At 43.4% G+C, this 26,002-nt stretch overlaps 1 protein-coding gene across 2 annotated transcripts; it reads left to right on the top strand.

Moving 5' to 3' along the window:
* On the top strand, positions 1-23,597 carry slc7a10b (solute carrier family 7 member 10b). Of its 2 annotated transcripts, XM_029433125.1 has the most exons (11): positions 1-282; positions 7,872-8,076; positions 9,981-10,132; positions 15,573-15,698; positions 16,323-16,476; positions 16,908-17,031; positions 17,834-17,937; positions 18,016-18,112; positions 18,526-18,675; positions 20,863-21,040; positions 21,366-23,597. In XM_029433125.1, the coding sequence occupies exons 1-11, from the start codon at positions 117-119 to the stop codon at positions 21,494-21,496; spliced, it is 1,587 nt and encodes a 528-aa protein (XP_029288985.1). In that variant the 5' UTR covers positions 1-116; the 3' UTR covers positions 21,497-23,597. The 2 variants fall into 2 exon arrangements, with proteins under 2 accessions (XP_029288985.1, XP_029288986.1); XM_029433126.1 differs by lacking the exon at positions 7,872-8,076 and having other exon boundaries at positions 129-282.
* The last annotated feature ends 2,405 nt before the right edge of the window (positions 23,598-26,002 follow it).

Genomic DNA, 26,002 nt, shown 5'->3' with positions numbered 1-26,002 from the left:
GCCCATTCAATGTGCATGAATACGGAGCGAGGAGAGGACAGGAGCTCTGGGAGTACTGCTGGGACTGGGAGGACACAGTGGACTGGACGGACCGGACCGGACCCGGGCAGGCGGACATGGATGGACAGAACGGCAGCAGCAGCATCTGCACCCGGCCGCACGGCACTGTGGCGGACAGCAAGGAGAAGGAGAAGGAGAAGGAGAAGGAGAAGGAGAAACTCCCCGACAGAGTGACTCTGAAGAAGGAGATCGGGCTGCTGAGCGCATGCACCATCATCATAGGTGAGGCAGGAAAACAAGCTGCCACTTTATTACTGCAGAACTTCAAGAGAGAAAACAATTAGTGTGGTTTGACTTCCTTTCTGCAGGACTGATACATTACAAACAAGTGTTAGAATAAAGCTTTAATTCCCTGTGGATAACTTGACTTATTAAGAAAAGTCACAGTTTGTGGTGGCACTGCTTTTAAGAAAATGAGGGACTCCATGTTTGTTTGCATGTGTGTTCACATCAAACTGAGGTGTAAGTGCTTACGTGGCTAAAATATATGAAGTCCAGAAGCAGTGTGGTGGTCAAGCAGAAGAACATTGTCTGCTGGAGCAGAATGGACAGCAGGGAGCTTTAAACACACCTAAACTCAGTAAATATATGAGCAGCATCCAGGGGGGGGCTCACCACTCTGCTCCTCACTGGTTGTATTAATATTAGCAGGCCGCCTGGCAGGAGGTTAATGGAGAAAGATTCAGCTCAGGATTTCCCCAGAACTTCACTTTTTAATTCTTATAACGAGGAAGTCAAGTACCCAAACCAGGACAACCATGTATTTAAAATGTAAATTCAAAATGTAATAACTTGTTAAAGTCATTTTTGAAAAGTTAAGTATTGTTTTGAAATGTATTCAGTCATTTTTGGAAAATAAAGACATTTTTTAGAAAGTGAGGTACATTTAAAAAAAAATCATTTTTCAAAAGGGAATTTTATTTTATTTTTTAAGACATTTTTGGGAAAATGTGATATTTCAAAAATATGGAACGAGAAGACATTTTTTAATTTTTTTGTAATTTTCAGAAAGTGTAGACAGAAAAAAAAAAAAAGTAAAGTACATCTTGGAAAGTGATTCATTCCATTTAAAATTCTGATTTTCTTTCTGATGGTTTAGCGTTTTTTGGTCCACGTGGATAATCCCTCAACCAAGTTTTCACCTAGTTGACCAAAAATAGTAACTTTACCAGAGGCGTTAAAGGTTCAGTTGGTGACATGCTTAAGCAGATAATCTATGAAACAATCCTGTTCCTCGGCCTCCTCCAGCGTCCTACTGACATTTGTAAGATTCCTCCGTGCGGTGGGCGGTGTTTGGACTGTTTCTTCAACATGGTTGCCGGGGGTCACACGCGTTCTGATTTTACAGCTAAACAGTAAACTAGGATATGTTTCCGAAATCATTTGAAGCGCGAAACATGCAGTGACAGAATCTTTATTCATATTTATGTTCTCACTGCAATCTGCCCGCACAAGGTTCCGCTACCCCCTGCATTCACAACTGCACAAAATAACCGCACCAAAGTTAATGTTGGCCCCAAACCTGTAAGAACAGTGAATGAAGCAGTTTGAGGTTAAACATCAGTTTCTCCTGCACGCCGTTCGGCTGCCGCTAACGTTTGTCAGCTTGTTCCTCTGAGAACTTAAGATCCAGACGTTCAGGACTAAAATCCTTCATCCTTCAAATATAGAGTTAAAAACACCAGGATGTAGAAAGTGTCTTAAAACTCAGTTTATGAAGCTTCTCGCTACAAACACAACGCTGACGCTGCTCAAAGGGGAGACGACGCCATTATAGGAAGCGTTACCTTCAGGAACATTACACATTTCTCTGTCTCACTACATATACAACACAGGACTGATGACACCATGACAGGTGAGAGAGGAAACGTTACCTTCAGGAACATTACACATTTCTCTGTCTCACTACATATACAACACAGGACTGATGACACCATGACAGGTGAGAGAGGAAACGTTACCTTCAGGAACATTACACATGTCTCTGTCTCACTACATATACAACACAGGACTGATGACACCATGACAGGAGAGAGGAAACGTTACCTTCAGGGACATTACACATGTCTCTGTCTCACTACATATACAACACAGGACTAATGACACCATGACAGGAGAGAGAGGAAACGTTACCTTCAGGGACATTACACATTTCTCTGTCTCACTACATATACAACACAGGACTGATGACACCATGACAGGAGAGAGAGGAAACGTTACCTTCAGGAAAATTACACATGTCTCTGTCTCACTACATATACAACACAGGACTGATGACACCATGACAGGAGAGAGAGGAAACGTTACCTTCAGGAACATTACACATGTCTCTGTCTCACTACATATACAACACAGGACTGATGACACCATGACAGGTGAGAGAGGAAACGTTACCTTCAGGAACATTACACATTTCTCTGTCTCACTACAACACAGGACTGATGACACCGTGACAGGAGAGAGAGGAAACGTTACCTTCAGGAACATTACACATGTCTCTGTCTCACTACATATACAACACAGGACTGATGACACCATGACAGGAGAGAGGAAACGTTACCTTCAGGGACATTACACATGTCTCTGTCTCACTACATATACAACACAGGACTGATGACACCATGACAGGTAGAGAGGAAACGTTACCTTCAGGAACATTACACATGTCTCTGTCTCACTACATATACAACACAGGACTGATGACACCATGACAGGAGAGAGAGGAAACGTTACCTTCAGGAACATTACACATGTCTCTGTCTCACTACATATACAACACAGGACTGATGACACCATGACAGGTGAGAGAGGAAACGTTACCTTCAGGAACATTACACATGTCTCTGTCTCACTACATATACAACACAGGACTGATGACACCATGACAGGAGAGAGAGGAAACGTTACCTTCAGGAACATTACACATGTCTCTGTCTCACTACATATACAACACAGGACTGATGACACCATGACAGGTGAGAGAGGAAACGTTACCTTCAGGAACATTACACATGTCTCTGTCTCACTACATATACAACACAGGACTGATGACACCATGACAGGAGAGAGGAAACGTTACCTTCAGGGACATTACACATGTCTCTGTCTCACTACATATACAACACAGGACTAATGACACCATGACAGGAGAGAGAGGAAACGTTACCTTCAGGGACATTACACATTTCTCTGTCTCACTACATATACAACACAGGACTGATGACACCATGACAGGAGAGAGAGGAAACGTTACCTTCAGGAAAATTACACATGTCTCTGTCTCACTACATATACAACACAGGACTGATGACACCATGACAGGAGAGAGAGGAAACGTTACCTTCAGGAACATTACACATGTCTCTGTCTCACTACATATACAACACAGGACTGATGACACCATGACAGGTGAGAGAGGAAACGTTACCTTCAGGAACATTACACATTTCTCTGTCTCACTACAACACAGGACTGATGACACCGTGACAGGAGAGAGAGGAAACGTTACCTTCAGGAACATTACACATGTCTCTGTCTCACTGCATATACAACACAGGACTGATGACACCATGACAGGAGAGAGAGGAAACGTTACCTTCAGGAACATTACACATGTCTCTGTCTCACTACATATACAACACAGGACTGATGACACCATGACAGGAGAGAGGAAACGTTACCTTCAGGGACATTACACATGTCTCTGTCTCACTACATATACAACACAGGACTAATGACACCATGACAGGAGAGAGAGGAAACGTTACCTTCAGGGACATTACACATTTCTCTGTCTCACTACATATACAACACAGGACTGATGACACCATGACAGGAGAGAGAGGAAACGTTACCTTCAGGAAAATTACACATGTCTCTGTCTCACTACATATACAACACAGGACTGATGACACCATGACAGGAGAGAGAGGAAACGTTACCTTCAGGAACATTACACATGTCTCTGTCTCACTACATATACAACACAGGACTGATGACACCATGACAGGTGAGAGAGGAAACGTTACCTTCAGGAACATTACACATTTCTCTGTCTCACTACAACACAGGACTGATGACACCGTGACAGGAGAGAGAGGAAACGTTACCTTCAGGAACATTACACATGTCTCTGTCTCACTACATATACAACACAGGACTGATGACACCATGACAGGAGAGAGGAAACGTTACCTTCAGGGACATTACACATGTCTCTGTCTCACTACATATACAACACAGGACTGATGACACCATGACAGGTGAGAGGAAACGTTACCTTCAGGAACATTACACATGTCTCTGTCTCACTACATATACAACACAGGACTGATGACACCATGACAGGAGAGAGAGGAAACGTTACCTTCAGGAACATTACACATGTCTCTGTCTCACTACATATACAACACAGGACTGATGACACCATGACAGGTGAGAGGAAACGTTACCTTCAGGAACATTCCACATGTCTCTGTCTCACTACATATACAACACAGGACTGATGACACCATGACAGGAGAGAGAGGAAACGTTACCTTCAGGAACATTACACATGTCTCTGTCTCACTACATATACAACACAGGACTGATGACACCATGACAGGTGAGAGAGAAAACGTTACCTTCAGGAACATTACACATGTCTCTGTCTCACTACATATACAACACAGGACTGATGACACCATGACAGGAGAGAGAGGAAACGTTACCTTCAGGAACATTACATGTTGACATGTTACATATTATACTTCTAAATTCTCTGTGGCCCCGTCTTGTAGGGCCCCATGTCAAGTCTTATTTTGATCTTAAAAGTTAATTGTTGACTTTGGTAACAGTAGTTGACTAAATGATCTCATCAAGAGGTCCATCGTTAACTTCTGTTTCCATTTCCATCTTTTTACAAGAGAAGAAGAAAAAAGACTAATTTAACCAAGTACAACTCAATCATGTGACATGATCAGAAGCTCCAGTTTGTTTGTTTTTGCTGTAATATTGTTCAGAGTACAACAATGACTCAATAAATCAACTTTTCAAAGGTTTCTAATGGAGCTGGCTGCAGAAGAAGCAATGATATGATTTAACCTTAGAGTCTCATTATCCTTTGTCCATTTATTTCATTATAGGACAACACAAGTTCTCCCCTGGAGCATCCCCTTTCCCTAAATACAGTACACAATGTGCCTCATGTAAGATTTTCGTATTCTTATGCTAAACATGTTACTTCCTTCTTCGAGGCTTGCCTGTACACTCTCTCTGGGCCCAAACGTGTCGTAAACAGCCTGCTTAATGTTCGTACTTATCCCTACCAAACATTATGCAGTATAATTCGTATATAACCCACGTGATGGTGAGGCTCTCGGGAGGTGAGGTGACGTATTATAAAGAGTGACACAGTATGTGTAGGAGGAGGTCGGGGGGGTTGATGGATGGTTCAAACAAACCTGGGACTTTCACCCTGGAAACCAACGTTCGTGTCCCGTGTGAAACCAAAAGTCAATGTTGACTTATCTTAATGAAGTTACATGACTTACATACTTAACTCACGCCATGTACATAAGTTGCATAACAAACCACAAACCGAGTAGTTTCGTTCCCTAAATTGAACCAAACCACCATCTTTTCCTGAACCTACCCAAGTAGTTTTACTTGAGCCAGCAGGTTCTGCACAGCGTTGCTTGTGGCAGGCTCACTGACCGTAGGAGAAGTTTTCATTGTATATGAAAGGGTTCGTTGTATCCGTGTGTGGAAGTTTCATTCATAAAATTTTACCAAAGAATGAAAAGAATCCAATTTCTTAAGCCAAACCATCCAATCCTCAACACTTGCTCTGGTTTCTTCAGTCTTCAACAGAATGCTGGTGGACGATCAGAACGTTGTCATAGAGAATAACGTCTTACATCAGTTCAGTCTTTTGATTATGAAATAATTGGATTTGTTGGGATGGATATGTTCAGAGAAGGCTGAGATGCAGCTGCTGTACAGAATAGATGAGTCACATGATCTGGACTCAACTTGAAGACTCGACTTGACGAAACCAAAAAACTTGTAACTTTACTTGGACTTGAACATTTTGACTTAGAAACTCTTGAGCTTCACTTTGGGCTGCAATTTTTGTATGAAAGGTGCTATATAAATAAAGCTTATTATTATTATTATTATTATTATTATTATTAAAGAAGGACTTAGTCCCACCTCTGCCGAGAGGAGTCGTGTTGGAGCGGAAGTGATTCATGGAAACAACAACCACAACTGTTAACTTCGATTAGCCCCGACATCATATTCACAGGCGTCGATGTATTTTCTCGTAGGTATGACAGGTTGTCTTGTTACGTAAATATCCAATTCAGTTCATAAGAAGATGCGTCCAAAACTAGTGACGGTGTGTCAGTCTCAGCTGTGCAATGAGCTTCAAGGATAAGCCTGGCATAATTCTATATTTTTCTCATTGTCCTTAAATCCCATGAAAAAAACAACAAGTCCATCCCTCAACATGGTCGGACTTCCTGTGAGCTCTAAGCCTCTCGGTTCCTACTGAATACGTAAACCTTTAAAAACACAAATATATAGTTTTAGGCTTAAAAAAGTCTAATTTATCTCCCAAAACAGCTGCTCAAACAAACAAGGAGGAAACAGTGCATTTGTTGGGGACTACTTTCAACGGCGGATTAATCCACTTTGATGGAAGTTGGTCCAAGACTGAGCTGCGACTCTCAGAGTATCATTATTTTACTCTTTGTCACTTCTCCACCACGATAGCGAGCTGAACAGCTTTTTCAAGTCACTCATGTGAGAATATTCACGATTATCCCGACACTGGAAATTCCCCACGTTCAATTTATCGTGAGAGTTTTTTTAAATCGCGATCTGTGATGAGCGCATGTATCGTCCCGACCCTCAGCCTGTGAACTTTTTTCCGAGCCAATGTTTCAATGCCAAAACGTACTGTCACTGCTTCAGCTCCACACTCACGGTTAAGCTGTTGTTGCTTGCTCAAGTCGGACATTTTTTGTTTAATAAAACAAGAGAAAGGTCCTGTGTGCAGAATGCTGAAGCACCTTTCCATTCAGACGGAGCACTGAGTGAACCAGCTGGCTGCTCCGCACACTGAACCACGCAGGCTCTGCATCAAGAGTCATTTTGTGCCACGAGATTAAATGGACCCACACTATTTGTCCGCCTTCATCCCCACAACAGCAATCTGTACTTTCTACTCTTCCTGCGTGTCACTTTCAGGAAGCTGCAGGATCAAACGGCTGCAGAAGGTGAGTTGGTCACTTCCCACCTCTGCAGCCTGGAGTGGATAATTTATGTCTGGTTATGTAATGGCTGTCTGTGCCACTTGGCTGCCTTCTGCCGTGCTACTGGTAACGCTGTAGTCTGAATGTGTCGGATTTGCTGGTACTCTACACTGCATACTGAGGCTCTGTGCAGGAGGGATTGTCCCGGCCTGAGTGATGGCCTTTACCTCCTTCTCTAACTCACTCTGTTATAGAGCCCTTTGTGTTTTAATGCCCTCTGTATAAACTCAGAGGGGAACAGTTTGGAGTTTGTGACGGAGGTTGCTCAACGGGGTCGCTGGTGTTTTAACATGCAGCAAGACAAAAGGTGAAAAGACATTTTCACGCATGAAGGAAGAAGAATATTTCTCATCTTTAGCTCAACAACTATTGGCCAGATTCCCCTTTTCTCTGTGTTGTTATTTAAAGACCCACCTGGTATCAACATGTGATCTCCACATGGTAACTGTGTCACACTAACAGAAAACACACAGCTTTCAGTATCTAATACCTTCTTCCTCCTCTCCTCAGGGAACATCATCGGCTCCGGGATCTTCATCTCTCCAAAGGGGGTCCTGGAGCACTCGGGCTCAGTGGGCTTGGCGTTGGTGGTTTGGTTAATGGGAGGTGGCATCGCTGCCTTGGGCTCCCTCTGCTACGCTGAACTGGGCGTCACCATCCCCAAATCTGGAGGAGACTACTCCTATGTCACCGAGATATTCGGAGGTCTGATGGGGTGAGTGATGAGCCTCTGCTTGTGTCTACATAGTGCGTCAAATGGCAAAATCAGTTGACCCAACAAACAAATTGACCCTTTTATTCTGTCTTCTCGATGCACCGCGGCAGTTCGCTCTTGGTTATTGAACATTGCATTGTGGGAAAGTACAGGTTTTCCTTTTTTACTCACGAATCTGTGAGTTCATGTTTTATTTGCTCTGGCAGACGTGTCCTGTCTCCCTTCACAGATTTTAAAGGGGTTAAAAGTCTTGTGATGCGGTTGCACAGAACTGTGTCCGCGAGAGGAGAAGCGTCCTCACGAGGGAGCGTTTCTGCTCTGTAGGCACTAATGCGCTCTCACGAGGGCCGTGACTAGCGCTCGCTCGACCCTCTCTACACACTCGCAACTGTTCGACACTCGCTCGCTCGTCAAGTTGACTTGTGAGACTTTGGAGGCGGAGATGGATTAGACAGGAGCTGAGTCTGTCCTGAGTTTGTCCTGTCCCTGAGCCTTGTTTTGTTTCTGTTTTTGTGGGGGTTTTGTATTATAATGCAAACAGTTAACACAATCAATACCAATACCTAATGGTCAGTATTCAAAGTGACCAATCAAAGGAGGGAGAGCACTATTCCATCCAAAGTCTCAGACGTCAACTTGGCGAGTGTTGAGCAGTTGCGGGAGCGCAGAGAGGCTCGAGCTCGTCACAGTGCCGTGTTTGCACAAATGTTCCTTCTAGTTTGAACTGTTCTGGTTCTGTTCTGTTTCTGGTTCTGTTCTGGTTCTGTTCTGTTTCTGTTCTGTTTCTGGTTCTGTTCTGTTTCTGGTTTTGTTCTGTTTCTGTTCTGGTTCTGGTTCTGTTCTGTTTCTGGTTCTGTTCTGGTTCTGTTCTGTTTCTGGTTCTGGTTCTGTTCGTTTCTGGTTCTGTTCTGTTTCTGTTCTGGTTCTGTTCTGGTTCTGTTCTGGTTCTGTTCTGGTTCTGTTCTGTTTCTGTTTCTGTTTCTGGTTCTGTTCTGTTTCTGGTTCTGTTCTGTTTCTGTTCTGTTCTGTTTCTGTTCTGTTTCTGTTTCTGTTTCTGTTCTGTTCTGTTCTGTTTCTGTTCTGTTTCTGGTTCTGTTCTGGTTCTGTTCTGGTTCTGGTTAGTTTAGTCTTTTGTTTGCATCCTGTGTGTATAATTTTGCGTGTATGTTTGTTTGTATGCTTGTACGAAATGTTTCTCTTTTGTAAAGCGTCTTCGAGTATCTAGAAAAGCGCTGTATAAATTAAATGTATTATAATTATTATTAAATGTATTATTAATACTAATACAAATAAATGGTCATGCATCCAAAATGTTACTTAACTATAAAAGTATTTGAATGAAAATATACTTGAAGTACCAAAGGTAAAAGTACTCATTATGCAGAATGGCCCATTTTAGAATAATATATATTTAATTATATTATTGATGTGTTCATCACTTTAATGCTGCAGCTGCTGAAGATGGAACTGCTGCAGAGATTGTGAATTCCCCCTGGGATCAATAAAGTTTTATCTTAATCTATAATATTACCTCGTCATTTATTTGCTGAAAATTCTTTGTGATCTGCAAATTTATCAAATAAATGTAGTAAAAAGACAATAATTCCCTCTGAGATGTAGTCGAGTAGAAGTATAAAGTGACATAAAGTAATAAGTGATACAATTTAAATACTTAAGTAAAGTACAAGTATGTCATAATTGTACTTGAGTAAATGTTTATCTCCCCCGGCTTAAGGTGGAAAAACCCAAAAACAAAAGCATTTTAAACCACCAAATTAAATAAAAACTCTCCCCTGAAAACAGGACACTACTCTCACAACTATCTTATAATAGTAGAAGTAAATATAATGTGTATATATGTGTGTAAAGTAAATGTTTGGACTGAATATCTTTCTCTAATTCAGTTTCCTCCTGTTGTGGAGCGCCGTCCTCATCATGTACCCGACCACGCTGGCCGTCATCGCCCTCACGTTCTCCAGCTACATCCTGCAGCCCGTTTTCCCAGACTGTGTTCCTCCATACATGGCCACACGGATGCTGTCAGCCACCTGTCTCCGTAAGTGCTTTCCTCAGTTTCCACAACATGGAGGATGTATTAGAAATAACGTTTCCTCTCTCTCCTGTCATGGTGTCATCAGTCCTGTGTTGTACATGTAGTGAGACAGAGACATGTGTAATGTCCCTGAAGGTAACGTTTCCTCTCTCTCCTGTCATGGTGTCATCAGTCCTGTGTTGTATATGTAGTGAGACAGAGACATGTGTAATGTTCCTGAAGGTAACGTTTCCTCTCTCTCCTGTCATGGTGTCATCAGTCCTGTGTTGTATATGTAGTGAGACAGAGACATGTGTAATGTCCCTGAAGGTAACGTTTCCTCTCTCTCCTGTCATGGTGTCATTAGTCCTGTGTTGTATATGTAGTGAGACAGAGAAATGTGTAATGTTCCTGAAGGTAACGTTTCCTCTCTCCTGTCATGGTGTCATCAGTCCTGTGTTGTATATGTAGTGAGACAGAGACATGTGTAATGTTCCTTTAGGTAACGTTTCCTCTCTCTCCTGTCATGGTGTCATCAGTCCTGTGTTGTATATGTAGTGAGACAGAGACATGTGTAATGTCCCTGAAGGTAACATTTCTTCTCTCACCTGTCATGGTGTCATCAGTCCTGTGTTGTATATGTAGTGAGACAGAGACATGTGTAATGTTCCTGAAGGTAACGTTTCCTCTCTCACCTGTCATGGTGTCATCAGTCCTGTGTTGTATATGTAGTGAGACAGAGACATGTGGAATGTTCCTGAAGGTAACGTTTCCTCTCTCTCCTGTCATGGTGTCATCAGTCCTGTGTTGTATATGTAGTGAGACAGAGACATGTGGAATGTTCCTGAAGGTAACGTTTCAGTGTCAGCGTTGTGTTTGTAATCAGAAGCTTCATAAACTGACTGTTTATCCAGTTTTAAGACACTTTCTACATCCTGGTGTTTTTAACTCTATATTTGAAGGATTTTAGTCCTCGGACGTCTGGATCTTAAGTTCTCAGAGAAACAAGCTGAACAAACGTTTGCGGCAGCGTGCAGGAGAAACTCTGATGTTTAACCTTTGAATCAGAGGAGAGAAGAGAAGAACTCCCATGATGCACCACCACACCAAACTCCCATGATGCACCGCTGCTGCACCACACCCACCAAACTCCCATGATGCACCGCTGCTGCACCACCACACCAAACTCCCATGATGCACCGCTGCTGCACCACCACACCAAACTCCCATGATGCACCGCTGCTGCACCACCACACCAAACTCCCATGATGCACCACTGCTGCACCACCACACCACCTTTTACTTGATTTTTATGATTGAGAGACCCTTCGTTGCAGGAAATTACAGATTGTGCGATTAAGTACAATTTTGAAGTACTTGTACTTCACTTGCGTATGTTCTGCTTATTTATAGACTTTGAACTTTATTTATTAATATTGCACCTTTCGCAAGTAAATTATTTTGTACTTTCAATTAATTAAGATCATAAATGCAGGACTTTTACCTCCATCATCCATCGTCTACCTCTTATCCGGGGTCGCGGGGGCAGCAGCTCCAGTAAGGAACCCCAATCTTCCCTTCTCCGGGCCACATCCTCCAGTTCCGACTGGGGGATCCCGATGCGTTCCCAGTGAGGAGATATAATCTCTCCACCGAGTCCTGGGTCTTCCCCGGGGTCTCCTCCCAGCTGGACGTGCCTGGAACACCTCCCTAGGGAGGCGGCCAGGTGGCTCCTTACTAGATGAACCACCTCAACTGGCTCCTTTCAACGTAAAGGAGCAGCGGCTCTACTCCGAGTCTCTCCTGATGGCTGAGCTTCTCACCCTATCTCTAAGGGAGACGCCACCCGTCTGACAAAACAGATTTTCCTGTACCCGCAATCTCGTTCTTTCGGTCATGACCCAGCCTTCATGACCATAGGTGAGGGGAGGAATGAAGATCGCCCGGTAGATTGAGAGCTTTGCCTTCTGGCTCACAACGGTGCGGTAAAGCGACTGCAGTACCCCCCCGCTGCTCCGATTCTCCGGCCAATCTCTCGCTCCATCGTGCCCTCACTCGCGAACAAGACCCCGAGGTACTTGAACTCCTTCACTTGGGGTAAGGGCTCATTCCCTACCCGGAGTAGGCAATCCACCGGTTTCCTGCTGAAAACAAAACCGTAATCTCAAAATATTTCACATTCGAGAGAACTCGGACTAAGTTTGTGTTTGTTATTATCACCGAAAGATTTCTTCTGAAAGACGTTAAATGATCCTACTGGAAACAGGACTGTTTAAATGAGGGGAGGACAGTTCCAGATGTTGAAATGACACAACATCTGCACTAATACTCGTATTGTGTGTGTTGTGGTTCCTCTCTAATGCTGCGGATCATAACCGGCTCATGTATAAACTACAGGTCGGAGGAGACTCACACGTGTCTCTTATGCAACATCTGGCTGAAGGCTTTTTACAAATCTTTTTTTCATGGCTGTTAAAAATGCACGGCGTCCCTGGAGGAGGGAGGAGAGCAGCACCAGAATATGGGAGGAGGGAGATTAAGGATTTTGGTTTTAAATTAAGAAATTTAGAAATCCAAAAACGGACCTGCTGTGTCTCGTTCGAGTCGCTAAACTATGATAAGACGATCACTGTTCGGGAAAAGGTTTAACGAAGAGTTAATGACGTCGGGAAGAGACGGATATACTTGATATAAACTGTGAACAGATGGCAAAGGGCTGAAGGTGAAAAACTTCACTTTGCATGTTAATATTTAGTGGAAAACGGAAACGGTGCATTCAGGTCCCATTTCCTAGTTGGGAAGTCCTTCTTCACGGTGTGTTCAAGAGCTCAAGTCGTGATGTGGAAACGACATGGACGCTACAAAGAAGATGTTTTGTATTTCATCGCATCTTTCTGCGTAATATGACGTCAACAAGTGTACCAACTTTTTCGCAGATTTTCCAATTGTTCTTCCGACCTGAGGCGTCTTTTACGTCGATTTTCCCGATCTAGAACTAATTATTCTTTGTGAATGCTGCAGAAATGCGAAATCTTGCAATGTTAACAAAAGTTAAAAATAATGCGTAAATCTGCCCCATGATTCAGATCCTGTCCAAAAAAGAAGGTGTTCTTCCGCGGCATGTGCTGCACCCTTCCACCAAGTTGCATTAGAATCGGGCCAGTAGTTTTTCCGTAACCCTTCAGACAGACAGGCCGACAGGCAGGCAGACAGGCAGACAGACAGACAGACAGAGAGAGAGAGAGAAACAGACAGACAGACAGACAGACAGAGAGAGAAACAGACAGACAGACAGACAGACAGAGAGAGAGAGAGAGACAGACAGACAGACAGGCAGACAGACAGACAGACAGACAGGCCGACAGACAGACAGGCAGACAGACAGACAGACAGGCAGACAGACAGACAGACAGACAGACAGACAGACAGGCCGACAGGCAGGTAGACAGGCAGACAGACATGCCGACAGGCAGACAGACAGACAGACATACAGACAGGCCGACAGGCAGGTAGACAGGCAGACAGACAGGCCGGCAGGTAGACAGACAGACAGACAGACAGGCTGACAGACAGACAGACAGGCCGACAGACAGACAGACAGACAGACAGACAGGCCGACTGGCAGGTAGACAGGCAGACAGACAGGCCGACAGGCAGGTAGACAGGCAAACAGACAGGCCGACAGGCAGGTAGACAGACAGCCAGGCCGACAGACAGACAGGCAGACAGACAGACAGGCCGACAGACAGACAGGCCGACAGACAGACAGACAGGCCGACAGGCAGACAGACAGGCAGACAGACAGACAGACAGGCAGACAGACAGGCCGGCAGGCAGGTAGACAGACAGACAGGCCGGCAGGCAGGTAGACAGACAGACAGACAGGCCGGCAGGCAGGTAGACAGACAGACAGGCCGGCAGGCAGGTAGACAGACAGACAGACAGGCCGACAGACAGACAGACAGGCCGACAGACAGGCAGACAGACAGGCAGACAGACAGGCAGACAGGCCGACAGACAGGCAGACAGGCCGACAGACAGACTCTGCAAAAACCTGAAGTTTCTGCAGATGTTGTGAAGCATCCTGCTGAGTTTATTTTTTATTTGAGGGGACGTGAAAGCAGCAGAGAGCTTCTTCACTTCTCAAACATTAAAATCTTCCCATCAAAAATGGATTGTATGAAAAACAAAATGTTTACCCGAAGTGACGGGCCGAGTTCCTGCAGGATCTGTACACATCAGTGAGCGCGGCGCTGTCAGACTGCCTGATTGCCTGAGAGTACCTGCACGGGACACATTACTCCACAAGCCTCTTTGTCTTATCAATGAGTAAATAACGTCTGGCTGAAATCCCGTCTGCGAGGTGAAGCGGCGGGACTTCAGCGTGTGATTCCTCGCCTCTGACGCCATCATTCACACTTTGTTTTTGGAGCTGGATGCTGAAACGTGAGGTCTGCCCGGCCTCCTCGGAGGGATGGGGGGGGGGGGGCCTCGCAACGGAAGTGGTTTGTTTTGTGGGGCTGACAGCTCGTCTTTGTGTTGGAGAGCGAGGCCACCATGAGAGCGAGCGGGGCAAAGCCGGTGACAATGATGGACGAGGTGAAACAATCATGCCCTCCCTCGTTCGCCCGTTTCCCACATTCCTGCCTCCCATGGCAACTGGCTGCTGCCACCCACCCGAGAACCGCAGCACCGGTTCCCCAATGTAGAAACTATACTGGTACTGGTGTATTTAAAGGGACAGTTCACCCCCGAAATCCAAAATACAGTTATTCCATCTTGTTATGTATCCAGGAAGTAGATGGCACCCGGCTCGTGGGGCTCCAAGCTAAAAAAACATACATTTGAAAAAGTCAACAGCAACGTGTCTTTCTAGAAGCCGTGACCCGGTTACTCGAGATATGATGGTTTCATGTTGGAACTATTTTCTTTCTACTGAACCACACCCGCCAAGCGTATCACGGCGCAGCAGGAAGAGTGCATCTGCTCGTGGACGAAACATTAATGGCGTGCTCCTCGGCTTAGCTGTGACGTTATCGAGCTCAGGTGAGCCTCTCGAGCAGATGCACGCTTCCTGATGCGTCGTGATACGCTTGCCGGGTGTGGTTCGGTAGAAAGAAAATAGTTCCTACGTTGACTGCTCACAACAAGCTCTGTGGATTCATGGGTCATGGTTCCTGGAAAGACACGTTGCTGTTGAGGTTTTCAAATGTATATTGTTTGACGGCGAGTGATTTAAAGGAGCATGGTCTTGTTAAAAATATAAATATCGTCTCGCTGTGTTTTCTAGAACATTTATTTATGCATTAAAATAAGACTAATGGAACATATTAATAATGGGGCTGTCGACTTATCGCTTAGTAAAACTGAGCTTCTCCACGAAGAATCGTGCAGAAGCTCCACTTTAAATCTGTTTTCCACAGATGAGCTCAGAGGTTTCACTCACGCTGTGTTTTCTGCTCAGTGCTGCTCACCTGGGTGAACTGCTCCAGCGTGCGTCTGGCCACCAGGATCCAGGACGTGTTCACGGTGGGGAAGCTGATGGCTCTGGGTCTCATCATCGTGGTCGGCCTGGTCCAGATCTGCAATGGTAACATCCTCAGCATCAAACTTTACTTCCTGCAGTTAGAAAACAACAAAAACACTCGAATGTGTAAAAATAATTCAAATCATTCACGGATTATTTTTCTGCCTGTTACTAAAAATGTTCTGGCGAATAATTATAACAAAAAAATAAACGTTGTTCTTTATAACTCGACATCTAAATACACAGAACACGAAGAAGCTTCATTTAACCAAAGTCAAATGTTAACGGCATTTTAGAAATGGAAAGAATGATAATAATATTTGAAACGGTGGAATAAATGCATTAAATAAGATTTAACAATATTAAAAGAAGTTTGACGAGTTTCCTGTGTACGTGCATGTGTTATATATCCATCTCTCTCTCTCTCTCTCTCTCTCTCTCTCTCTCTCTCTATATATATATATATATATATATATATATATATATGTTAATATGTACTAGCATACTTTATTGTTTATGTTTTTCTTGTTGTTGTTGTTTTCTTAATTTTTCACACTAAATATAAACATTGTAGGAATGCTAGAAGTATGAACAACCTCATACAGTTATGTATATATCATATCATATTATATATACATAATATATATTTATGTTATATTGAAGTTAAACGTGAGATTGGTGTTGCAGGGAACTACGAGGCGCTGACTCCTCAGGTGGCCTTCGCCATGGAAAGGACGCCGTCGGTGGGTCAGATCGCGCTGGCCTTCCTGCAGGCGTCCTTCGCCTTCAGCGGCTGGAACTTCCTCAACTACGTCACGGAGGAAGTGGTTGAACCCAGACGGTGAATATTACTTCACCTCCGCTGCAGCTTGTCGCGCCGCTCGCTCACATCAAATCTTAAAGGAATAGTTTGTGGAAAGATACCAGCTCTCCTTTCTGTTCTGTAGATATTAATGTGGCTCCTGCAGCTGGTTAGCTTAGCTTAGCATAAAGATAAGCTAACCAGCTTTATTATTATGGGACTTTTTCTCTTCAAATTGTCCTTTTTACTCTACGTTCTGTATCACACAAACTATTCCTTTAATATCCGTCTTTATTCTTTATGTCTACGCTCTGTTCATGTTCGTTTTGTTTTTTTAAATGTTTATCATTCCATTGTGATTTTACACACACACACACACGTTCTACTTTCTATGACGGTGTGAGCCCGACCTTCATGCATGTTTGCTTATTTTTTGGTTTGCCTGTATGATGTGTGGTGTGTGACGTCAGGAATCTACCTCGTGCCATCTACATCTCCATCCCATTGGTGACCATCGTGTACACGCTCACCAACATCGCCTACTTCTCCTCCATGTCGCCCGAGGAGCTGCTGTCCTCCAACGCCGTGGCCGTAGTGAGTAACGCGGCTCGCAGTCGTGTGGAAAACTTTCCTACATCAGGAACATTACAAGCAATCAGGGGTGGGAAGTAACTCAGTACTCAAGTACTGTACTTATGCACAATGTTGAGGTACTTTACATGAGTATTTCCATTTTCGACTGCGCTACATGTCAGAGGGAAATATTTGACTTTTACTCCACTTATTTAACACAGTTACTTGTTACTGCACTACATGATGCAGTACTTTACTAGTGCTACACAGAGTATCTAAAGTGAAAATACTCCTACGTGTATTCATTCATGAGTAAAACAGAATGATATAACATTGTGTAATCATAGTTCAGTTTCAGTTGTGACACTTAAAGTTCTGCTGATAAAACTTTGATACTTTTACTAAAGGAACTGTTTTGAATTCAGGAGCATTTTATTTGTACTTTTACTAAAGTAAAGGATCCAAATACTTCTTCCACCACACCAAGCAGCCAGGGTCAGAGCTGCCTTTCATAAAGACTGAGGAAGAGACAAAGAGAATCTGCGTGGATGTAAACGGCGAGGCGGAGATTCTGCTTATTTTCAGTGCGTACTGCAGCTGCACTTTTAAAGTACGTACTGTTGCTGATGCAGTATGCAGACGCCAGCATCCCTCATCTCTCGCCAGCTGCAGGATGTGACCGGATGCAGTAAAACATTGTGGTGCATGTTTTAGGATACTAAATCTTTACCTGGCATACTACAAAGTACGGTAGTTTGGAATTATTTTTCAAGTAGAATGTTAATCAGATCCGTGCACATCCGTCTGTCGTCCTGCTGTTCAGACTTTTGGAGAGAAGCTGCTGGGAATGTTCTCCGTCATCATGCCGATCTCCGTGGCTCTGTCCACCTTCGGAGGAATCAACGGCTACCTGTTCACCTCCTCCAGGTGAGACCCGCGGCTCCTTCACGCTCTTACGCGGCTGTGAAGCGGCCGCTGACGTCCGTCTCTTGTTTCTGCCTGCAGGTTGTGTTTCTCTGGAGCCAGAGAGGGTCACCTGCCCAGCCTGCTGGCCATGATCCATTATAAGAACTGCACTCCCATCCCGGCCCTGCTGGTCTGCGTATGTACAACCTCACACTGACATTACAACTCTCACATTCTTATTACTCTGACAATAAAATAAGTAGCTAACATATTAAATAAAGTGTAATAAAGTAAGTAGCAGCAGTGATAACAGTAATAAATAGTATTGAGATGATGCTTCTGTCTGTGTCTTGTAATCTGGTCTCTCTGGTATTTATCTGGACTGTCAGCGGTTTTGCTTTACTCGTTTTGATGATGAAACTAAGAAAAAAACTTAAGTTCTAATAATGTTTGCATCATCACAAAGTCAATATCAATTTAATTTAAAATTGTATATTTTATTGCTGATTTCAACATTCATGTTCTCTTATATTTCTTTATTATTATTATTATTATTATTATTATTATTATATATTAGTATTCATCACGTTGCCTTGCTGTGTTTTCCAGTGCGCTGCCACCATCGTTATCCTCTGCATCGGAGAGACTCACAACCTCATCAACTACGTCTCCTTCATCAACTATCTGTCGTACGGCGTCACCATCGCAGGCCTGCTGTACTACCGCTGGAAGAAGCCCAACCTGTACCGGCCCATCAAGGTACAACAAGTGAAGCCGAGTGCATTTACTCAAGTGAAGTACTGAAGTACGAATGTGAGCGAGTCCAACAGGGAAATATTCAAGACGAATATGTAACGAGCTGCAGAAGCTGAAGAAGCTCAGTGATGAAAAACTTCTGCTTTTCTAGAATAGGTTGAGTAAGAATAAAAATCCAATTATGTTTTAAAGAAGTCTTTTGTGTTATGTGTACTCGCGTATAATGTCGACAAAAAGAGTTATACTAGAGGAAATAAATCCATTTAGGAGAGTAGCATAATATTAATAATATTAATGTTAATAATGTTGATCGGACAAGTAAATACATTTTATACTTTAACTATATCTTCCTGATAAAACTTACGGACCTTTTACTTTTTCACATTTTCACTGCAGGACTTTTACTGTAGCGGAGTATTTCAAATCAAATCAAATGTATTTATATATAGAGCCCAATATCACAAATTATACATGTGTCTCAGTGTTTACAGACTGTACAGGTTACGACACCCTCTGTCCTTAGACCCTCTGTCCTTAGACCCTCTGTTCTTAGACCCTCTGTCCTTAGACCCTCTGTCCTTACACCCTCTGTCCTTACACCCTCTGTCCTTAGACCCTCTGTCCTCAGACCCTCTGTCCTTACACCCTCTGTCCTTACACCCTCTGTCCTTACACCCTCTGTCCTTAGACCCTCTGTCCTTACACCCTCTGTCCTTACACCTTCTGTCCTTAGACCCTCTGTCCTTACACCCTCTGTCCTTACACCCTCTGTCCTTACACCCTCTGTCCTTAGACCCTCTGTCCTTACACCCTCTGTCCTTACACCTTCTGTCCTGAGACCCTCTGTCCTCAGACCCTCTGTCCTCAGACCCTCTGTCCTTACACCCTCTGTCCTTACACCCTCTGTCCTTACACCCTCTGTCCTTAGACCCTCTGTCCTTACACCCTCTGTCCTTACACCTTCTGTCCTTAGACCCTCTGTCCTTAGACCCTCTGTCATTAGACCCTCTGTCCTTACACCCTCTGTCCTTAGACCCTCTGTCCTTAGACCCTCTGTCCTTAGACCCTCTGTCATTAGACCCTCTGTCATTAGACCCTCTGTCCTCAGACCCTCTGTCCTTACACCCTCTGTCCTTACACCCTCTGTCCTTAGACCCTCTGTTCTTAGACCCTCTGTCCTTAGACCCTCTGTTCTTAGACCCTCTGTCCTCAGACCCTCTGTCCTCACTGTCCTTAGACCCTCTGTCCTTAGACCCTCTGTCCTTAGACCCTCTGTCCTCAGACCCTCTGTCCTTAGACCCTCTGTCCTTAGACCCTCTGTCATTAGACCCTCTGTCATTAGACCCTCTGTCCTCAGACCCTCTGTCCTTACACCCTCTGTCCTTACACCCTCTGTCCTTACACCCTCTGTCCTTAGACTCTCTGTTCTTAGACCCTTTGTCCTTAGACCCTCGCATCGCACAAGGAAAAACTTCCTAAAAGAAACCCTATAATTAAAGGGGGAACATGTTAGAAACCTCAGGGAGAGACTGAGGAGGGATCCCTCTCCCAGGACGGACAGACGTGCAATAGATGTCGTGTGTACAGGATAAACAACATAGTACAAATACAACATTTGACAGAAATGATGTTGTGTTGAAAAAAGAGAAAGTTTGGATGAATCCAAGAAAATGTCAAAAGGCTTCCCGGTGTCCAGCAGGACCAGGGCAGCAGGCACAGCCACAATTCATGATCCTGACGTAAACTTTATCAGTGGCAACCTGCCACATGAGACACAGAAACTCCGGGGATGATGCCCCGGATGATGAGTTAGTAATATGCATTTTCATACAGATAGAGAGGGAGAAGAAGAGAGGGAGGGGAGGAGAGAGGAAGAGAAGGAAGAGAGCAGGGAGGTGTCCCCCGGCAGTCTAAGCCTATAGCAGCATAACTAGGGGCTGATCCAGGGCAAACCTGAGCCAGCCCTAACTATAAGCTTTATCAAAAAGGAAAGTCTTTAGCCTGCTCTTAAATGTGGAGAGTGTGTCTGCCATTTATTTTTGGTGGTATTGGTACTTTTACTGCAGTAAAGGATCTTAATACCCCCCCGCCCTCTGCTGTTTGAAGTCACCTCCTAATATACCTCACTACCAATAAATCTAGATATATTTAAAGCGTGCATATTGGTGTTTAACCGTATGTGTCCTGCAGGTGCACCTGTTGGTTCCCGTGTGCTACCTGATGTTCTGGGCGCTGCTGCTGGGTTTCAGTCTTTACTCAGAGCCGGTGGTCTGCGGCGTTGGGTTGGTCATCATGCTCACCGGCGTACCCGTCTACTTCCTGGGCGTCCACTGGAAAGAAAAACCAAAGTGCATCTACAACTTCATTGGTGAGTTTCTAAATAAGATAAATAAACTGTTAAATGATGATGTGTTATTATTAAAGTCCGCAGCAGCAGAATATAAAGTCATTACAATCAGCTTCACCTTCACCAGCTGCAACATTAAAGGGACATTAAAGCATCAATAATGATAATCCACTAATATCAATATATAATATTGTTCTGCAGAATCACTTCTACTGCTGGTACTTTAAGAACATTTAAATACTTCTGTACTTGTACCTGAGTAGGACTGTGAATGCAGGACGTGTGATAGAGCAGCTGATCATGTATATTTCATGTACGATATACTCTAACTGTCGTGCTCCTGCAGAGAGGGCGACCTACGTGGGCCAGAGGTTGTGTTTCGTGGTCTTCCCTCAGATCGACCCCATCGAGGTCTCCAACCCTTCAGAATGGACTGAGCGCTCATCGGGCCGGAGCAGCTTGTCTGCCAACTCTTAAAACCTTTTCTCTGAATATATGAAGATGTTTTTGTCCCGTCGCTGTGTGAGTCCAGACACTTCTTCCTGGTCCGGGAGCCTCCTGTCTGACCTTTGACCCTGTGAGACTGCAGTCGAGTGGAAACGCCTCTTCTTCTGCACTTTTTATTTTCTCCTCTTTTCTACTAAGTGGTCCAGTTACAACAAGCTAATGCCAGCGGGGTCACGCTGTTGAAGGTGACTTGTATTCCCAGTTTGGATGCATTCTTCTGTAACAGGACGTTCTTGTGAGTGTTGCTGCTGTGCCTTCAGACCTTTTCACACCAAGTCCCAAACTAAAATGACTAAATTCATTCAGAGAAGATCTGCAGTTGAGTCAAACTACAACTTTGTTTATTTTTCTTTCCTGGTGCGTGATTGTGTTTCAGTGTCACAAGGGTCGAGACAGAACTTTAAAGGTGTCAGTAGAACACACGATGATACCGTCCAGATACACACCCGGTGAAACCACGACGTCAGGTTCAATCACATCAAAGGAACACAGCGTGTAAGAGTGACCGTTGTTAGAGTGACGTATCTGAACAGCTGTTGTTGAATCCTCCCGACTTCAGAGATCCTCTCACTGCTGGAGGCATCGTGATGAAATGTTATGCACTCATTCATGTTCCCTCAGGATGAACGTCTGACTTCCATCATCACATTAACATCTCGCTGCTCTGCTTTACAACAGATGGAATGTTTCTGTTGCAGCAGCTTCTAACCAACAACTTCACACCAAACATTTGGAAAGAAGAAGAAGTGCGAGCGGACATCGTGCATAAAGAAGTGTTGCTAACGTTGGGTTTGAACATCCTGTGCTGTAGTTCATCGCGACTTCTTTATCTCACAATATGGACAGTGAACTGAACACGCTTCTTCAGAAACACCAGTGAGACTCTCGCTGACGTTTGTTCTGCGTTTGAGATTCAAACTTTAAACTCACAGCGTAGACATGTCTCCGACAGAAACATTTTATAATCTAATTCTAGGAAACCGGTGATAGTTTAAAGAAGCACGGCGTAACATAACAACTAAAGTGCTTGAAGGATTCTTTAGGGAAACAAATGAAGTAAATAAAAACAGACGTGTGTGTGTACAGTATGTATGTACTCCTCTTAAATGTAGAGCAGTAGAAGTATAAGCTGCAGAACTTCAGAGCAGTACTTGAGTACATGTACTTAGTTACTTCCCTCGCAGACTGTGCATCACATCTCAGATATTCAAGTGTTCATCTTTTTAAACTGTATTTGCGTTGAGACGTCAGACTTGGTGTGAAAAGGTTTTCATTCAGATGATTCTTAACGTTAGATTCTTCATATATTTAGTTCTGCACTCGATGATCTGAGAAGCACTTTGGTCTTCCGTCGTTTGCTTCTTGTCCCTTTCAACTCTTTTCCTCTCACTTTGTAAAACACGGATGTCGCTGGACTCATTCTGCACAAAGCACCGTCGTACGTGAGACGCAGAGCGAGCTCCTTAATTCACGTGTTTATTAATGTTTTGTTAACAAGGTAGTTGTGCTCACTCCACCTGCCGCCACTCACGCCGACCCACCTCGCTCTGGTTTGTTGGAATCAACCGATTTATGGTAGAAAAGCTCACAAATCGTGCAGGAAAGCAGGATTTGAAAAGGTTGTTGCGTCATTAAGCCGAACTAATGCCACGTGTGACTGAGGAAGAAGCCGCCCCTCTTTACAAACACTACTTCTGTACTTCCACTTCTTCTCTTTGGTGGGGAATTAATCACTTTGCTCAGGTTGGCTCTATAAAAAGCCAACTTTCAATAACTTGTGACTGTGGTCACTTATTATGTTCTGATTTAATATAGCACATAATGCTGTGCAGGTGTTGCCACTCGTGTATTTCTCTGATTGTATTATTGTCAGATAACTGCTGTTATAAAACACTGATTCAGGAGTTTACTTTACATTTTACACTCTTTTTATAAAACGGTTGTTTGATCCAGTTAGTCCATGAGAGTGTCTGTGTGACACCTGAAAGTATGGAAGCCCATAGGGGACTTTATTAAACATGACATTGTAAACTTGATTTAACTCCACAATAGCATTAAAGTTTCCCACGTGTGTGTGTGTGTGTGTGTGTTACTTTAGTCGACATGAAAATGAAGGAAATTGTTCAGATTGTTTTAATTGTGACTTAAAAAGTTTCTTGCATCAATGGAAAAAGAGGTTTTATTGTTTATATTGCATTTTATTAGAATATTGACTGAATGTGAAGAAATGAAAAGTCAAACAGCTTTTACATTTTTATTTTAATACGGTCGTAAAACATCCATTCCAGTGTGAAGATGAAAGTTCGATCATTGCGTTGGAATTATTGAACACATTCATGTGCGGAAGATTATAATGATATTGTGGACTTTTATTTTCCTCCTCAAGTTCACATTCTCGTTTTAATAAAGTCCCCGATGGGCTTCCACAGTAACGCAACATATATGAACCCATTGCAGCGTTTATGTTAATATTTTGGTGATATTTGTAAAAAGTGATAATGAAATATGAATCTCTGGTTTGAATGTTTCCGACTTGTTTATGACTCGCAGTTGTTGCTCGTGGGTTTGAAGGCTGTGGATAAAAATACTAACTGAACACCGAACGTCCTTAAGCGTCATAGTGTGTCGCAGTGCATTCAACATTTAAAACAGGAAATGATCAGCCGTGGAAGAAGTAAAAGTACTCATTATGCAGAAGAAGAATATATTATTATTATCTCTTTAATGTTGCAGCTGGTACAGGAGGAGCTTATTGTAAAGACTTTATAAACTGCTTCAACCTATAATAAGATGCATTTTGCATCAATAATCTGAATCTGCACAGCGACTAATGTGTTCAAATTAAAATACTGAAGAAAAAAGTCCAATAGTTCTTTTATTTCTACTATTATAAGTACAAAGTAGCATAACATGGAAATAGTAGCTCTACACACAGTATGTGTGCCGTCAGACGTTTGTTTTCAAAGATCCTTCTGGAGCTTCTGTGAGGAGTACGTCCATTTCCTCTGTGCATTGCATTGTGGGACAATAGCGTTCATCGACAGTGTACCTTCTGACCTTTTTAAACACTTCATCTGTAACTTGTCCACTGTTGACCCTCGACACACTGTAGTATGAGCTGGGGCACAGCTGCATTTATTCACGCCCATAACTTTGTCTCTTTATTTCACCTGCTTCTGCTTGAACGTAGCAACCAGGTGACTCTTTTCTGTTTTAGTTTCAGTATTCAAATTACAGCAGAGGCCATCTTAATCTGAGAATATCTCTCCAACAGCTGCCGCAAACGTAAAGAGGACTCGACTCTACACGTGTAACTTTTAAAGCATTGTGTTTGAAACAAGTTTGAAGTTCTTATGAAGCTCAAACGTGTGTTCATACACTTTAAAACTACACAGAACATGAAAGCAACTGGATTTCGTCACAGATGTCAGAGCTAATTAGCATTATGTTAGTGAGGCGGCTAGCATGTTAGCATTACGTAGCCCCGATCAATCCCTACCACCAAACTCCATTCAGAAAAGTCACCGTTTAAAAGTGGCTTGTTTCTCGGTTAACGGTCAGACCTGACAAAACATCAATCTAATGTTTTTATGAATCTTTACGACTCTGTTGTTAATTCGTCATACTTTTAATTTGTTAATTGCAATAAAAGTTTAAATTAAATCTTAGATGAGAAGTTACATTTCTTAAGGAATCTGCAGTTTTTCACAGAGCATGGGGAACAGCAGTTATCAGTTCCACAGTTGTTCTTAATGAGTCTGATAATTGTGTTTTTAGGATGTCTGCTTTCTCAAATAGTGGAAACTTTATTTTGTGTCAGAAGATTTTAATGGCGTTACGTCTCCACAGACTAGAGGGGGGTCCGTTGTGTCGGTAAATCACGTGTAAACCACAGCACAGGATGTTGTCTTCGCACACACACACTTTGAAACTGTACATTATTTGTAAAGCCTCCAGTGTTTACAACGGGATCAGTGCACGAGCGTTAACTTGGATGTTTTAGAGTATGTTTTGTAAAGATTAGTAAAATAACTCTATAGCGGCAAAAATAAATCGAGAATGATTTGGAACAAGACTCGGGTTATTTGATTTTTTGAGCCGTGATGAAGCACTGAAATATGGAAGAAATTGAATTATGTAACAGTTGCTCTGTTTTAGAATAAATACAATAAAAATATTATATAAACAGAGAAGTTAAAGTAAAAATGGGAACATTGTAATACAAAATATAACAACAATAATATATCGTAATACTTGCAGCCTCCCTACGACGGCTCCTTTCACCTACTGGAGGCAGGGCCGAAAAACGTTTTGGTGGACACTGCGGGGAAGTCTGAGCGGGTCTCGGTGGACTGTCTCAAACCTGCCCATTTGGACCTGGACAGGCCGGTTGAGCTGGCCGTGCCCCTGCGGCGTGGTCGCCCCCTGCCAGGCCCCGGCCCCCTGACCCACCTGTGCGCACCCCAAGCCCTACAC

This window comes from Cottoperca gobio, chromosome 6, assembly GCF_900634415.1.
Source record: "Cottoperca gobio chromosome 6, fCotGob3.1, whole genome shotgun sequence".
In the NCBI taxonomy this organism is placed as follows: domain Eukaryota; kingdom Metazoa; phylum Chordata; class Actinopteri; order Perciformes; family Bovichtidae; genus Cottoperca; species Cottoperca gobio.
Note: the sequence above shows the minus strand (reverse complement) of the source record. Positions and strands in the feature narration are given on the sequence as shown.

Coding starts and splice junctions, on each gene's coding strand:
- slc7a10b (XM_029433125.1), top strand. CDS start 117: ATGGATGGACAGAACGGCAGCAGCAGCATCTGCACCCGGCCGCACGGC. Junction 17,938..18,015: donor TACCTGTTCACCTCCTCCAG/GTGAGACCCGCG, acceptor TTCTGCCTGCAG/GTTGTGTTTCTCTGGAGCCA. Junction 21,041..21,365: donor GTGCATCTACAACTTCATTG/GTGAGTTTCTAA, acceptor GTGCTCCTGCAG/AGAGGGCGACCTACGTGGGC.